Source organism: Desmodus rotundus, chromosome 1 (genome assembly GCF_022682495.2).
Source record: "Desmodus rotundus isolate HL8 chromosome 1, HLdesRot8A.1, whole genome shotgun sequence".
In the NCBI taxonomy this organism is placed as follows: domain Eukaryota; kingdom Metazoa; phylum Chordata; class Mammalia; order Chiroptera; family Phyllostomidae; genus Desmodus; species Desmodus rotundus.
Window position 1 is genome coordinate 97,707,846 of NC_071387.1, and position 17,032 is coordinate 97,724,877.

At 50.4% G+C, this 17,032-nt stretch overlaps 1 protein-coding gene across 6 annotated transcripts in view; it reads right to left on the reverse strand.

Annotated features, from left to right (window-relative positions):
* The window catches only part of NPRL3 (NPR3 like, GATOR1 complex subunit), a 45,022-nt gene that overhangs the window by 20,143 nt on the left and 7,847 nt on the right, over positions 1-17,032 (reverse strand). For 2 of the 6 annotated variants that reach the window (XM_024553104.4, XM_045189658.3), the window contains 4 exons: positions 16,133-16,202; positions 12,047-12,085; positions 8,028-8,157; positions 6,385-6,459 (listed from right to left, as the gene is read on the reverse strand). In XM_024553104.4, the coding sequence (XP_024408872.1) occupies positions 6,385-6,459; positions 8,028-8,157; positions 12,047-12,085; positions 16,133-16,202 (314 nt within the window). Of the gene's footprint in view, positions 1-6,384; positions 6,460-6,709; positions 6,985-7,010; positions 7,109-8,027; positions 8,158-12,046; positions 12,086-16,132; positions 16,203-17,032 lie in introns of those variants that run through there. The other 4 variants (XM_024553105.4, XM_045189660.3, XM_045189661.3 and 1 more) reach the window with 3 other exon arrangements.

A 17,032-nucleotide genomic window follows, 5' to 3' on the forward strand; every position in this document is an offset into this window, starting at 1 on the left:
AGCAAAAACTCAAACCAGAAAAGAACCCTTCTCTACTCCCTTTGCCCAGGCCCCTCTCTAGGTGCCACTGCTGTGTCCAGCTGTCCACTCTAGGGGCCATCCACAAACACCAGTCCACTCAGCATCCTATCTTAGGGATCGCTGCCCGAATGGCAGCATATAGATGGCTCTGCGGGGTCACCCGGGGTGGGGGTGGGGACCAGGCATTTGTAACAAGTACAGAAAGGCTCCCATGCACACGGCACCATGCCCGGGCTGTCCAGGATGGAGGGCACAGGTCAGGCATCCACTCTGGGCCTGGCAGAGGCAGCCAGAGGGGCAGTGGAAAGTCCACATCTCTCTACCCACTTGCTGTGCGACCCTGGGTCACATCTGAGAAAGGACAACAGTGGCACCTCCCTCACCAATCAGTCAGAAATGTCAAGTGCTCAAAGGAGATCCGAGCCAGAGCCGAGAACCCCGGCAGTCACCAGGGTACTGCTGCCAGCTCACGGACCAGACTGGCCATGTGCAAACTCAGTCACACAGTCCCTGTCACAGCAGGGACACATGGTGTAGAAAACAGAAACACAGAGCTAATTGTTCACTGAACATTTTCTGTCCTCAAGGTTAACTAGCTCTTCCCAGCAGAAGTGACCTTGGCTAACAGGAGAAGACAGCAGGCTCCAGCCACTCCACTCCCCCCTCCTCCCAGAGCTCCCTCCACACCCCCAAGTTAACTCTGAAAACTATCAGGGGCCTCAGTCCGGCCAGGCCAAGGGTGGAGTAGGCGGCTGTGAAGATGCTCCTTGGAGCAGATAACAGGCCAACCGTGACTCAGGGTTTCAGGAGGCCCACAGGGCGGCTGAGTCATCCTATGGGGTGGAGGTGGAAAAAGGAAGAGGGACAAATGGTGCCCCTGATTAGAACCTCTGGTGCTGCCTCCCTCTGGGTCTATCTGTCAGACAGGGCCCTGCCTACAAAGCGTCCACAGTAAACACTTTCATCCCCTGGAGTTGGGAGAGATTTCCTCAACTTCTAGCAGATCTCGTGGTCACAAACAGAGCTTACACCTGGCAGCATCCCTGTGCTGGGGAGGGAGCCCAAGGTTGCTCCCGTGCCATGCCCACCCCCCACAGCAAGCCTGCCCCGTCACAGCACGGGCATCTCCTAAGCAGCGTCGCCTGCAACGTTACAAAACTGTAGGGCCTGGGTCATAGGGTGCATGCCATTGCCTTAAGACAAACACACTTTCAGAAGAACCTGTGTAAAAACGCTCCCACAGCAAGGCAGGGGTAGGAGAATGATCCTGGGCACATGGTTATTCCCCTGAAGAAGTAATCGAGTCACACCTGAGAGCCCAACCCTCTGCCAGAGGTTCCACTGGCTGAGGCACAGCAGTGTCGGATGCTCAGGGCCTGTGTGTCCCTCTCCCAGGCATGCCAGGTGGTGCTTACGCAGGTGAGGCCCAGGCGCCAGTATTAACGGAGTGTGCCAGGGTGTACTGTCTGGCCACACAGGCCAGGCACTATTCAAGGTGCCCACAGAGCCTGAGGCTGTGGTGGCCACACTGAGAGAGCTACCACTAGGACAAGCCAGCTCTGAGTGGGAGCTCTTAGAAATGCCACACTTTCCCCACGTGTGATGTGAGGCAGCATGAGGTTTATGGCATCACCTGCAAGACTTCCTTGTTCTCAAAACTCGTATCCGAGTGCACTAAGGCCTTCAGAGCGCACACCCAGTTCCCAGGAAATACAGGGACGGACAGCACACCTGAGTGCCTGCACCAAGAGGTGAGCCCACACATGGAGCACCTGACGGGAAAAAGGGAGGGGACAGTCCTGCGCTGGCAGAGATGTGGAGCCACAGCACCATGGGCATGTGGGCTGCTTTCACCCTGGTTCAGGCGGGCCGACCGGAAGGCTGTCGTGACAACTGGGGGAAGTTCTCATGGACCACGTGCTAGTTGATGCCAATGTATGGTGAATTTTCTCAGGTGTGAAAAAGGTACTCTGGTATAAAATAAATGTCCATATTTTTATAGCAATGCCTTCTGAAGTATGTAAGTGTGAACAGACACAAGGTCTTAGGCTTGTCTTGAAATACTTAAACAACAAGGCTGGGGGGGTAGCTAGGGCTAGGGAGTAAAGGTGGTAAGACAGTTATGGGATCTCAGAGAAAGGTGTAGAGGTTTACCAAACTACTCAAATTTTTAAAAGTACACATTTCTATGACTACTGAAAAGGAAAAAAAGCTTGTCTACCCTAAAATACCAACCCTTCACTTTACCTGAAATTCCTCCCACTTTCCAATACGGTGGCCCATGCTCTCTCAGCCCTCCCCGCCCTGTTCCCTGCTGCTGCTACCTGTCAGTGACCTGCACCCCTCCCAGTCCTGGTGCCGTCCCCCTTAGTGGCCGCAAACATGCCAGTGAACCACCACCGCACCCTTTTCCAATCATTCCTCGACTACTGGACACCAGAATTACTTCCAGCCTAATTGTTATTATAAAAATCTTTACACAACTTTAAAATAGGCTTGTTTTCTTGGCCGCTACACATTCCGCTATCACACGCTGCCCAGAGATGAGGGCCTGCCTGCAACACCTGGGGTGGGGCCGTGGCTGCCTCTCACTACCCGCCCCACAGGGGCTATCGGTGCTGACAGGCGGACAGCGTTCGTCACGGTCCTTCTTGCTTGTTTTTTTACTTAATTGAGTTCTCTTTGTGGATGCTTTTACATTATGTAATTGCGTAAGTAATACAAGGAAGCCGTGAAGATGCAAACATTACGGAAGTGTATAAAGTAGGTAAAGATCTTTTGGAACCTCATGCCCCCACCACTAACAAATCATTTTGTTCTAACTTGTAGTTTCTTATTTTCCAACAAGGTATGCCAGTCTGAAAAATTAAGACCCACTCTAGCGGGGATTTTCTCCAGCGTTATTTTGATTTTGAATCATTGACAGTGAGACCTGTAGTCTCCACAACAAAAAAGCCACCAAGGAAAAAACACCTTGAGACTTAGAATGGCATCTGACTTTACCGGTTCCCTTTCTACACAGTCTCATGTCGGCCACTCTGGAGGGGTTCAGAGCACACCGTTTCCTGTCACTGCAATCCAGGCACTGTCTCACTTATAGTTCTGCACAAAAGCCATCGAGCAGATCATGTGCCTAGCCAGAAAGAACTACTGGGTTTTTTGGTGAAAACTGATACTGGGATATTTCCAGTAAGTAACAGAAGAATACCATTACTTACCAGTCAGTGAGTATATCCTAGGTATGGTATTCCAAAGTCCCTTCATAATATAAGCCAGTCCTTACCCAGGGGTGCTTTTTATGTTTATCTGGATCCCTCATATTTTAACAGCTTTACTGAAAAGGAATTCCCTGTCCCTAGTAAAAACACAACTGCAGACAGAATTGAGAACCATTTAAGAACAATAAGGCTTAATTATTTAAAAAATAAAAAATAGCAAGTGCAGTGAGGACGTGGAGAAACTGGAGCCCCACACGGTGCTGGTGGGGACGTACAACGGTGCGGCCGCCGTGGGGAGCAGTCTGGCGGCCCCTCGTACGGTAAACACGGAGGTACCGCACAGAAAAGCAGTCCCACTCCAAGATGTACGCCCAAGGGAGATGAAAGCACGTGACCACACAAAAGTTTGCACACAGGCATCTTTAACCAGCTTACCAGTAACCCACAACCTTCGGACCGACCCACAGACGTCTCTAACAGCGTTGTTCACAAGCAACACAAGGTGAAAAATACCCACATGTTCATCAGCAGGTGAACGGATAAATAAAGTGTGGCCGACCCATACAATGCAGTACAACTTGACCATAAAAAGGAATAAAGTACTGATACAAATGACAAGGGATAATCTCAGGATCGCTCCGCTCAGTGCAAGAGGCCAGACACCAAGGCCACGTACTGTAGGTTCCCATTCATATAAAACCTGCAGAACAGGTAAGCCCACGGAGACGGAAAGCAGATTGGTGGTTTCTACAGGCTGGCAGGGGGCAGAGGAGAGAAAGGAAAACAATCGGTCTCCTTTTAGGACAATGAAAATTTTTCTGAAACCTAAATAATGGTGATGGTTACACAACAGTATTACCAGATGTCACAAAACCACACAATTTAAAATGGTTAAAACAGTAAATTGTATGTGTATTTCATTTTTTTAAAACAGAGGGATAAACAGGCAGGGTCTTTCCTTCTCAGGGAAAGTGCTATGCAGATACGAGATGTGGGGACGTTCATAAAAAATTGTACAGCACTGTCCCCATTTTATACTTCGGGAACCAGAGACTTAGAAGTTAACAAAGAGGACTTCGGGCCAAGATGGAGGCGTAGGTAGACACACTGCCTCCTTGCACAACCAAATGAAGAACAACACACTTTAAAAACAAAAAACAACCAGAACTGACAGAAAATCAAACTGTATGGAAGTCCAACAACCAAGGAGATAAAAGAAACATTCATTCAGACCGGTAGGAGGGACAGAGACGGGCGGCCAGGCAGGAGAGGACTTGCGACAAGACAGCGGCTGGCAGACCCAGCAAGGTGGCAGATTGTGGAGCAGGGTGGGCATGGCTGCAGCTGGCTGGCGAAGCAGCAGCTGGTGGACCAGGTGACAGACCTCACACCCCAGTGTTCCAGCGCGGGGAAATAAAGCCTCAAGCCTCTGACTGAAAACACCTGTGGGGGTTGAGGCAGCAGCAGGAGAAACTCCCAGCCTCACAGGAGAGTTAGTTGGAGAGACCTACAGGGGCCTAGAGCGTGCACAAGCCCACCCACCCGGGAAGCAGCACCAGAAGGGCCCAATTTGATTGTGGGTGGTGGAGGGAGTGACTGAAAACTGGCAGAGAGTGGAGCAAGCGCCATTGCTCCCTATCGGCCCCTCCCCCACATACAGAGTCACAGCACAGCAAAGAGTGTTACCCGGCTCTGGGTGAACACCTAAGGTTCCGCCCCTTACATAACAGGCGCACCAAAAAAAAAAAAAAAAAGGCCCAAATGAAAGAACAGATCAAAGCTCCAGAAAAAATACAACTAAGCGAGGAAGAGATAGACAACCTATCGGATGCACAGTTCAAAACACTGGTTATCAAGACGCTCACAGAATTGGTTGAATTTGTTCGAAAGCCAGATGAAAAATTGAAGCCTATGCTAAGAGAAACAAAGGAAAATGTACAGGGAACCAATAGTGATGCGAAGGAAACTGGGACTCAAATCAACGGTGTGGACCAGAAGGAAGAAAGAAACATCCAACCAGAAAAGAATGAAGAAACAAGAATTCGGAAACATGAGGAGAAGCTTAGGAACCTCCAGGACATCTTGAAACGTTCCAACGTCCGAATTATAGGGGTGCCAGAAGGAGAAGAGGAAGAACAAACAATTGAAAACTTACTTGAACAAATAATGAAGGAGAACTTCCCCAGTCTGGCAAAGGAAATAGACTTCCAGGAAGGCCAGGAAGCTCAGAGAGTCCCAAAGAAGCTGGACCCAAGGAGGAACACACTAAGGCACATCATAATTACATTAGCCAAGATGAAACAGAAGGAGAGAATCTTAGAAGCAGCAAGAGAAAAGGACACAGTTCCCTACAAAGGGGTTCCCATAAGACTGTCAGCTGATTTCTCAAATGAGACCTTACAGGCAAGAAGGGGCTAGAAAGAAGTATTCCAAGTCATGAAAGGCAAGGACCTACATCCAAGATTACTGTATCCAGCAAAGCTATCATTTAGAATGAAAGGGCAGATAAAGTGCTTCCCAGATAAGGTCAAGTGAAAGGAGTTCAGCACCACCAAGTCCTTATTATATGAAATGTTAAAGGGATTTATCTAAGAAAAAGATCAAAAATATGAACAGTAAAATGACAACAAACTCAGTTATTAACAACCAAACCTAAAACAAAAACAAAAGCAAACTAAGCAAACAACTAGAACAGAAACAGAACCACAGAAATGGAGATCACAAGGAGGGTTATCAACAAGGGAGTGGGAGGGGAGAGAGGGGGGAAAGGTACAGAGAATAAGTAGCATAGATGATAGGTGGAAAATAGACAGGAGGAGGGTAAGAATAGTGTAGGAAATGTAGAAGCCAAAGAACTTATAAGTCTGACCCATGGACATGAGCTATGGGGGGGAATGTGGGAGGGAGGGGGGTGGGCAGGATGGAGTAGAGTTTAGGGTGGGAAATGGGACAACTGTAATAGCATAATCAATAGAATATATTTTTTTTTAAAAAAGAGGGAGGAGAAAACAGTGAGAGCAGATCAGTGCCATGCCCACCACAGTCGAAGCTCTGCATCGACCATGCACTCACCAGGAAGAAGCTGCTGCAGTCGCCCCGCCTGCCCCACCCCCCACTGGCCCACGCTCCAGAGCAGCGCACTCACCCTCAGAGCAAACACCACATTAAAAAGAATCATGGTGGGAGCTTCCCTCTTCGGGGATGGGTCTGTTTTGGAAACCTGTAAAAGAAGAATAATATTTTTTTATTTTTTAAAGGCAATTTATTTAAATAACACTGACTTTTGAAATTTTTGGAAAAATAATTCAATCACATTAAATATTTATATGAAAAAAAACATTTGCAGTTCTAGTAATAAATGTTCATCAAAATACCAATGTAGACATTGGCATCTTAATTTCATCCATGTTATATCTAGACAAGCGGTTTTCAAACTTTGGTCTCCTTAAAGCTACTAAAAATTACCGAACCTTTGTTTCTGTGAGTTACTTCTGAGAGGCATAATTCTAATGAATGAGAGCCACCACTTCCTAAGAAGAGCCGTTTAAAGCTACTCTACTTTAGGCATGGGAAAAGGTTCCGGAATATAGCAGAACCAGGAGAAAACACACTCGAGGGTCTTGGAGAAGTGGTCAGCGCCTCTGCAGGAGCTAGTTAGTGGTGGCTGCATGGACAAGTGCATCACCACTGAGGTAAGAATAGGAAGGTGAGTGCTGTGACCCTAAGTAACAAAGCTGGGGTTCAAGCAGATGGAGCATTCTCTGCCCAGACCTCCCCTCACTGCCATCCCCAGTGTCCATCTGAGCTCTCCAGGCTGCCTCCGCCCGTTATGACAAGGACTGGGGATAATTAAGAGGCAGGACAATGCTCCCCAGCCAGCAGAGAGCCAGGGCGGCCACTGTGGCATCCAGGCAACCTGAGTCACAAACACCAAGTTGATTCAAGTGTTTCCACCAGGGGGCGTAAGACGCTAGGGCCCCAGCTCTCCCTGAACCTCCCAATTGGCTCATCACTGTCCTGTCACTCCAGTTTTGCATGCCTGTGACTGCTGGCAGGGTGTCAAATCTCCCCTCCATCACCCACAGCTCATAATTAGGGACTAATCCCACCAGCTGGGGTTTCAGTGAGGAGGGAGCTGTCTGTGGGGCGAGGTGCACCCAGTCACGGCTCATATTTTGGCACCTCCAACCACCTAGAACCTCCTTCCATGGACTTAGTCATGGAGAAGATGAGGACCACATCACACACCTCAGATTTCTGGATCATACATAAATGGAGCTAAGTCGTATACCGTCCTATCAAAACCCTTTAGAATCTGAGTGATGGTGTCGCTGATTCTGGCTGTGCGCAGAGGACTGACTGGTAGGCTCTGATGTGCAAATTCCCTCGGGTCAGAGAGCATTCAATCTTGTTAAAAACCCCCAGGACTGTAACATTTCATTCATCAAGGAATGCATATAAAGGATCTAGCACAAAAGAGCGAGCTAAATTAATAATAATGTTGGCTATGATATCACTTAATAAATAAGAAATGCTTGTGCCACTACACAAAAGCTAGGGGCAGGGAGAGAGACTCGGGGGGCAAGGATGCCTGCCTCCTTCTCTGAGGGACCCACCCTCAGGGCCTATGTGGACATGCAGCTGACGGCAAGCAGCTGACCAGGCCTGCCGCACACTAGCTGCCTTCACCCGAGCCAGTGGCAGCCGCCGCTGCCTGTGGGCCCCACGCCAGGGCAAGGTGGGCCAGCCTGCCCAGGGAGAGCCTCATCTGCTCAGGGCGGCCCTTACCTGCCCCAGCGCATGCTGCAGGAGTGTCGGGTGCCCGACAAAACGCACATTATCAATCTTCAGTTCAAATTTTTGGCCACACATTTCAGACTTGGTTGCCAAAATTGTTGCCAGGATGACATCTGAAAACCTTAAAATGAAAAAGGAGTGGAAATAAGTGAACAGTGTCGCAGTCCCACACCTGCTGCCCTCAGAGAGGAAGAGTCTCAGTATATTGCAGCCTTGTGCGCAGTGGCTTGACCCCCACTGATGACCTGGGAGCTTCTATCACTTCTCTTTTGAAGCAGTCCCCAAGATTTGGACATCAAATCATCAAAATTACAAGGTAAAAGGCATGAGAAGCATAGACTGAAGGCACATGCTGTCAATTTTTTGGCATGCTCTATGAAATTCAGGAGAGAAACAAGTTGCAGTTTGCTTTTAAAGGGAGAACAGCAGCTGAAGCTGGCGCTGCCCTGAGGAGCTGCTCGTAAGGCTCACGGGTGGGGCTCTACCACCAGGCCCAGGCTTACCAAGCTGCACCTGTGCGCTCCAGGAACCCCAAGCCCTCAGTGCTGTGTGGAGGGAAAGGGGACAGCGCTAACTGCAGTGTGCCCACTGCCTTTCGCAGCGCGGCTGCTTGGCCCTTCCCGTACCCTGAACACCTGCACCTTCCAGTTTTTATTAGGGAGGAAACCTTTTTATTTTTATTTTTGAATCTTTATGGGAGCTTTACTCAGATGGCCAGGCGATCTGAGAAGGCCGCGCGCGGGTTTGTATCCTAACAGACTGTCTTAAATTCCATTTTTAAATGGCCCTTTTTATAAGGAGAACAAAGTGTAGGTGAGGGGTTTGGAATTCAGGGAAAAGTTAACTGGATTAAAAAACTGCAGTGTTCTCACCCGGGGCGGTGGTCTTTATCTGTGTCCTGGGGAGGAAACTTTTAAGATACACAAGATATGCAGACCCACTGGTATGATATGAACAAAGGACACACAGGCCTAGACGCCACACGAAAGGAGGAGTACCTGTGGTGCAGGTGAGAGTGGATTTGGGTACGAGTTCACCCCTTTGCTAGAAGCACCTGTACACTTGTTTTCTTACTGGCAACCCTGTTCCTTCCTGCCCTGGGACGTGGGGGGTCTGGATAAGGGAGGGTCACCACAGGGAGGAGTGCTGGGCGATGAAGTGCAGACTCTTATCTCAAAGCCCAGGCTTGGCGGGTGCCTCCAATTTAGAAACACTGATGTGCCGTGTCTGAGCTGCAGCCAGAAGAGAGACAGGTGCTGTGCTCATCTCCCCACCTGGGGAAAGCATTTCTAGTGTTCAGGCTGGGAGGACACACTGCACTGGGGCAAGTAGTTCCAGTTCCCCCAGGGCCACGTTCTGCCCTGGCCAGAGACCCCAACAGTTCTAGAGGCCATCGAGGACAGAGTTCCAGTGTGCGTCCCGGGCCCTTGCTGAGGAGCTACAGTGCATCAGGCACCATACCAGAAGCTTTTCCCCTGAAGGACCTCATGTGGGGAGAGGGGAGCAACTAACACCCCATCTCTCCATTTTCTGAAGAAAAAGATGGTCTGCCACAAACTGCTGCCTCAGCTCAACCCTAAAATAAAGTGACAAACGACTCGGATGACAGTATCTAGGACGGGGGCCACCTGCCCCGGGCTCCTTACACAGGCAGGGCTCACGGCCTAATGTTGGAGGGACCTGGAGCCAGCCTGCAAGGGCCCTGATGACCAGCCAGCACTCAGACCAACTGCAAGACAAGGAGCTGAGGGACTCGCTCCCACAGATGGCAGGGGAGCCGAGAACTGCTGAGGCCTTGGGGAGGGAGGGTGTCCCAGTGGCCCCCAGCCTTCCCCAGGACTGACAAGGCGTCCTAGGGTGCCCTGGGGCCCTAGACAAACCAGATGTGGAGGGTTTGCCTCCTGCACCGTCAGCGCTGCACTCAGCCCTTCCGGCACCGAGGCTGTCACAGACCGTCTGGGAAACGTGCGGCCCGCAGCGCAAGGCCACTCATCACGGGTCTCTCTTCCCTGGAATACTGCTCTCTGGAGTGATAAACCGGAGATGGAAGATTCCAGTGTCTTAGACCAGAGGCATTAATCATACGCTTTCTTCAAAAACCAAATGGCTCACTCCGCCCTATAGAACTCCTGTCTGAGGGACTCGGTGATGGCGAGCAAGAGCTCAGGGCGATAAACCCGCACACACACTTCTGCCCTAATGATCGATCCAGTGCCCACATTTCACATCTTATCCGAACAAACAGCCCCTCCACTCTGCCAGCCAGGGACTCCAGCACACAGCGATAAGGTATAGCAAACAACTTCCCACTACTCCAGAGAGTTCACCTTTTCCTGTGATATCTAATTACTGCCATTAAAAAACTCTGCTCTGTCATCGAGACCCACAGAGGAGCCTCAGCCCTGGCCCTCGGCCACCAGTCCAGGAACCTGAGTCAGTCGGGCCCTGAGACTCAGAGGCAAGCAGAGCTGGTATACTGAACACCTATAAATATCCAAATCCGAAAGCACCCTTCCAAGAGCCAAAGAACAAGTGCTTCCCCTCAAGACCAGAAAGGCCAGGACCTACAGAAGGCGCCAGCCGCAAAGCCATGTGCCGCCGCAGTGAAAGGCCACACTGCCCTCTGTTCGGGGGGCCTGGGCCGGCCAGCAGGAGAGTGAGTCTGGCTCTCACAGAGATCCACTCACCCCTGCAATATCAACACTTACGATGAAAAACCACTTGGTGCCCTGGCTAATGTGGCTCAGTGGATTGGCCTGTGAACCTAAAGGTCGCCAGTTTGATTCCCAGTCAGGGCACGTGCCTGGGTTGTGGGCCAGGTCCCCAGCTGGGGGGCGTGCAAGAGGCAGTTGATCAATGTTTCTATCGCACATCGATGTTTCCCTCTCTTTCTCCCTCCCTCCCCCTCTCTCTACAAATAAATAAAACAAGTGTTTTTTTAAAAAAGAGAAACCACTTGAGTGGCCTTACCCCTTATATAGTGTGTCTGCTGACATAACATACGCAAAGGCACGGTTACATCATGAGATTTGGGAGTTAGGAGACATTAACTGTTATAAATAGCAAACTGAAACAAAAATAAATGACAATATTTGTTTGATGTCTTCCAAAATTTACAAAAATCCTTTTCCCTTGTTTTGATGGTAAAAGTCCTGGCAAATATATTGCACACAATAAAACATCTGTTAGGAAAAACTGACATTCCTGGAATAACTTCGAAATTAAAAACACACACATACATTTAGGAAGCTGAACCAGCCCAGCTGGAAAACGGGCCAAGACCTTCCACTCCTTCTGAAACGCTTGGGAGCAGGGCTTGCTCTCTGGCTTGGCTACAAAAGGGGAGAGGGGCCGCGTGAAAGGGAGCTCGATTCTGCCCCCTCCCATTACGGGGGGCTCAAAGATGCTCTGCGTACCTTCAGTGCCCAGAGGAGACTCCCTGTCAGGGAGACAAGAGGGCCCCACTTATTCATGCCCTCCTGGAGAAGTGCCACATAAACTCCACGGGTCCATTTTTGCTGCTAAAGGGCACACACAATGGCTTCTAAGCTCAAGCGTTACATTTAACACCCAGCCCTTGGGAGAGGCCCCCACTAAACCTCTCTGAGGAATGCAGGCAAGGAACAATAATCAGGGATCTCTCTAGAGGGCCAGTAAGCTAAGGAGGTAAGAAACCCTGCTCCTGCCACCCTCACAGGGCCACTGGTGCCTGCCCGGAGGAGGAGGTCTGAGTGCACTCCTGGTCCCAGAAGTCTTCCTGGTGCCAGCCAACCTTGCCTAGGCCTCTTGGGTAACGTGAAAGAGCTAAATAACTCCAAATGGAGAATGGGCAGGGGCTGTGGGAAGCCTAGGCACTTGTGAGGGATTGGGGCAGTGCAGTCTGAGCGCGAGCCTGTGCGCCTCATTAGTCATTCTTCAACATTGAGGGAAATCAGGAGTTAAGCACAATTACAAGGAGAGAAGGTAGCAGGAATCAAGACAGAAAGATGGTGGAGAAGTCTTGGTCTTACCCTGCAACCAATTGCTCATCGGTTGGAGGACATGGCTCGCTGAAATGGGAACAGGACCATCAAGACCAAACAAAAACACATTGATTTTAAAAACCATGAAAATTTATAGTAGTTTTATTACAACAGCATTAAAGTCTAAAGTCTAGCAGAAGTACCACCATTAAGCATTAACTGTTGAGGTCAAGGCTATGCAACTTACCAGACAACAAAGGATACAGACACTCCCCGAGTTGAAGACTTACCACACGGTTTTCTCACTAAAGCTCAAATTCTCTCACGTAAACATAGACTGGGCAAGACGGAGAGCCCGTTTCCAGAAGCAAGAGCAAGGCCAGAAGCCCTGGGCCAGAGCCTAGCCCCGTATGTATTGGCTAGATGCCTAAGCACAAGAATTTAATCTGACAAACTGTCTCAAAAGGACCAAATAAGATCCCACAGGTAAAAGCCTTATGAAAACCGTGGAATGCCACTGAGTGTCCCGGCCCCAATTCTTGAGGCGCTGTGACTGTACGGCTGATCTCACTGAGCCACTGCCACTGCCCAGAGCAGGGCTGTGCCAAGGCAGTCGTGGCAGATCTGTGTATATATTTATGTTGGGAAATGTCTGAGACATCTGCACTCCCCAACCGGAGCTTTTTTAAAAAGTGTATTTAAAAGTAAACTTCCCCTACAGAGGTCTGTGTCCTGGGAGACGCTGCTTTCCGAGTTTCCTGGAAAGAGGAAGCAGGCCTGGGCTCCCCCAGTACAGACAGCCTTGGAGGGAGAGCCTGCCCGATGCCGCGCCATGCCCACCGGCTGCCCTGCTGGGGCTGCCGCTACCCACAGCTCTTGCCGACAAACACACATTGCCAAAGACCCACGCAAGAGAAACACACAATAAAGAACCCTTTCTTTCAGCGGCTCCCAAACGTTAGCTCATCAGTTTGTACAGTGGTAAAGGGGTCAGACATGTTGTGGACTTTCCCAAGACCTCCCAGGAACTCAGAATCTGAAGAAGCTTGAGTGGAATTCCAACAACTCTATCTCCGACAACTAGAGAGGTCACGGCAAAGTCCCAGCATTCCATTCCCTTACTGTGGTAAGTGGTGGTGAGTGGTGTGAGTGGTGGCGGCACGGTGAACTCCACAGGCACGTTTCATGAACTTGTGTCTGCCCCTCCGAGGGACTCAGACCCTCAGCGAGTACTCTCCGCTGACGCAGATGCTCCCGTGACATCTAGACCTGGGCGGGACAGGCAGAGCTGCCTTGCCACCCGCAGGAACCTTACCGAACAGGCTCACTGTCTAAGGAACGTGCCCAGGATCATATACCATAGGACGCAGAGTGAGAATCAGAACCCCAAACCTGCACTTGTCCCAGCACACTGCCCTACAGGGACATGCCAGTGTGGGCACCAGCGTGGGCTCGGCTGGGCCAGGAAAAGGGAGGGGAGATACCCAAGCTTGGGGACAACACTGCTTGTCCCCACTTTTGTGTACTGACCTCAATTCTAGCAAGTAGGGGCATCTTACTAACGTATCTCAACACGTGTGCCACACAGGCAAAGCTGTCAGAAGAGGCCCTGGTGGAGCCCACGTGCGCACGGGAGGGAGGACACGCACTGTGGCGCACCCGGCCAAGGCCCCCTCCAGCCGAGGGCAGGACTGTGCCTCAATGTGCACCCACTGCTTCCAGAAAGGCAGCCACGTCTGTGAAGGGCGGCACAGACACCTGGTTCCAGTGCCCACAACGCCAACAGAGAGATAAAGGGTAGAACAGAACCCTTTCACAGCAACGGGAAAGTCTCCTGGGCGACGTTTAAAGGAAAATGATTTCGGAGTGTTTTGAAATGGAGTCAACTCCTTTCCCAGCCCCAGCATCTCCTTCTCTGGGGCAGTAGCCAGAACACTGCTCAAAATACGGAGAGGAAGCCAGAAACGGCGGTCCACATCGGGAGGGATCGTGCCCACAACAGCCTTTCTGACGAAAACCAGGCTTCCTCTCGTGCCTCTCTCAGGGCCTCGTCTCTGCCAGTGTGGGTGGTTACTCCAGAGACAGAATCAAGCATGAGCAACCTGGCCTCTGACACCCCACAAAGAAGCCTTGCATTTCCAGCCCTAGAGACAGCAGACAGTATCTATTTTCTTCTCTCCTTTCTGAATTCTAGTAAGTTTTTACTAGAAACACATCATCTGGACGACACACCTTATAAAGCCAGCCTACTCTCTAAGCCACTGCTATCCAACAGAACTTTCTACAGTGACAGAAATACTCCAAACCTACGCCATTCAGTACAGTGGCCACTGAGCACTGAAATGTGGCGAGTGCAACTGAGGAAATGAATTTTCCATTTCATTTAATTTCAGTCCATTTCTACTTAAATGGCTACAGTGGCCAGAGACGGCGACCCTGGGCAGCAGAGCTCTGCGCCCACTTCTCTAAGGTGGGCCACCACCATATTCAGCAATCACCCACGTGGCCTGTTAACACTGCTTCAGTCTGGCGACCTGACCAGCAGGAACATTCCACTGGTTCCAGAAGAGCGCCTCTGAGAACACCAATGAAGGATAACAGGGAATGGGTATGACGTACCTTCACTGCAGGACGCCAGGAGGATGCCTGAGGTATGACAGGGCTCCCCAGGTGCCAGGGGCAGTGTGGGGAACCATTCCAAGCGTGGGAAATGTGGCTCTTTTCCAAGTGGGGGCTGAGCCACATTTCCCATGCTTGGAACGGTTCCCCACAGGGCAGAGCAGCAGCTGGGCAGGCCTTTGTGACAAAATAAAGCTGGGGCCCTAAGGGTATTATTAGCATGTATCTCTGAACATGTGGGGAGTGGGGAGTGGGATCAGCAGACGCTGTCATGTGCTAACATCACCAAATGACATTACCTCATATTACAAGCTTCTGGAAACTACCTGCAGAAATTACATGCTCCTGGCCCTCTACACAGACCAAAAGCTCTTTCTGAGCCTTCCCGTCCTGAGCCTGAGCCTCACACCCATGGAGCCTGAGAGAACAACAGCAGGCGGCTGGCCAGCCCTGCTCTAAAGTAGTCTGTGGCCCAGGAAGAGGACAAAACGCACCCACCCTGTGTGCAGGGGCAAAAAGCTCTCTATGTGCCTGTAACAAGAGTCTGTCCAAGTTTCCAACTTTAAAGGACAAGACAACCACAGGCCTCGACGTCACGCAGAAAGACCCATGGAATGTGCAACACCCTCCCACCCCCTACCCCCCTCCTGCTGGTCCCTCTTCCAAAGCCCACTCCCTTCAGAGACTGTCACTGGTCACTTCGGAGGCCCCCGACATGCTCCCACACACAGAAATAAAAACCATAGCCTTGGGACTGCACAATGCTACAGCAGCTGCAATGCCCTGTCAGAGATCTGAGGGGCTGTGCTAGCAGCGTGCACGCCAAAGGCCCGGCCTGGGGACCTCAGCCACTTTCCCACGGACTGTAAGGGCTAAGTCCTTTGGCTCCCAAACACCTCGGCTGTGTTAGGGGAACCAATTTACAATCTTTCCTCACTCACCTGGGCCTGTGTTACCATTTGCTAAGCTTTAAAATGAACCTTAGAAGGCAGAAGTGGTCATTTCTCATGTTTGCATGATACCCCTTCCCACAGAGAACAGGGGCATACACAGAAAGGAACAAGACCCACTTTTCACCTGCGCTGCAAAAGAGCAAGGGTCCAATCAGCCCAACTCTCAGCCCATCTCACCACCTGGACAGACTGCACTGCACCCAAGCACCTACATCTGACCTCTGGACACCTCTTGTGGAGTAAGGTCTGAGGACAGCACTGGGGTCTGCTTTCCTACATGTCCCTCTCAGAGGAGACAAATGTCCTACAGAAACATGGCCTCAGCTATTCTCCCGCCTTCTTTTCCAACCATGTAGCCCACAGCCGGAACATGTGGCCGAATTATGCAGCAAGCCAGAGACTGGCCTAACCACCCCCAGCTCTGCACTACCCCAAACGCCCACCAAATGAGAGAAAAAGAACACCAGGTTTCTCAGGGGAAACGTCCAGGTCCGCGGGAGGCAGGGCTTGGCCCAGGCCTGGGACAGGACCAGCGCCATCCCGGTGACTTCGGAGGCCTTACCTGGAGTCCCCATCCTGATCCTCGGCGTTGTCCCTCGTGTTGTTCACGGCGTATCTGCTGCGGGGCTTATCTGAGTGAGGGCGGAAAGGAGAGAGCAGCTAAGAAACCGGGTCCATCCACGTACACAGGACTGCAGAGTCGGTAGAAGTGCTGGTTTTCAAGTGGGGTTCATACACACAAGGGACTATTAATCAGCCATGAAAAGAACAAAGCCCTGAAACACGCTACCACGTAGACGAACTTGCAAACGCTACGCTGAGGAAGACACGACACACAAAAGGACAAAGGCTGCACTGAGTGAACTACCTACAGAAGGCAGATGCGGACGCGGAAAGTGGACTAAAGGGTGCCGGAGGCTGCGGGCAGGGGAAATGGGAGTCACTGCTTGGTTACCAGCTTCAGTTTGGGGTCATTAAAAATTTTGGAAATGGTCCTAATTATACAATATGGTAAATTAATTGTGGTGAATATGATTAATGCCACCCAGCTGCACATTTAAAAATGGTTAAAATGGCACCCTGGCCGGGTGGCTCAGCTGGTTGGAAGATCATTCCGTACACCAGAAGGTTGCAGGTTCAATCCCCAGCCAGAACACGTACAGGAGGCAACCAACAGATGTTTCTCTCTCCCTCTCTCTCTCCCCTTCCCCCTTCCTCTCTCTCTAAAATCAATGGATATATCCTCAGATGACAATTTTTAAATTCATTAAAATGGCAAATTTTATATTATATTTTTTACAATAATAAAATATTTTTCAAAAAAAATATGGCTTCCAATAAGTTATGGTAACATAGGAAATGCTTTTGCTACTATTAAGCTAGAAAAAAAGAATACACACACAAACACACACATACACACACATCCTCTCAATGTATGACGTCAAGCAGGTTGGAAAGAGCA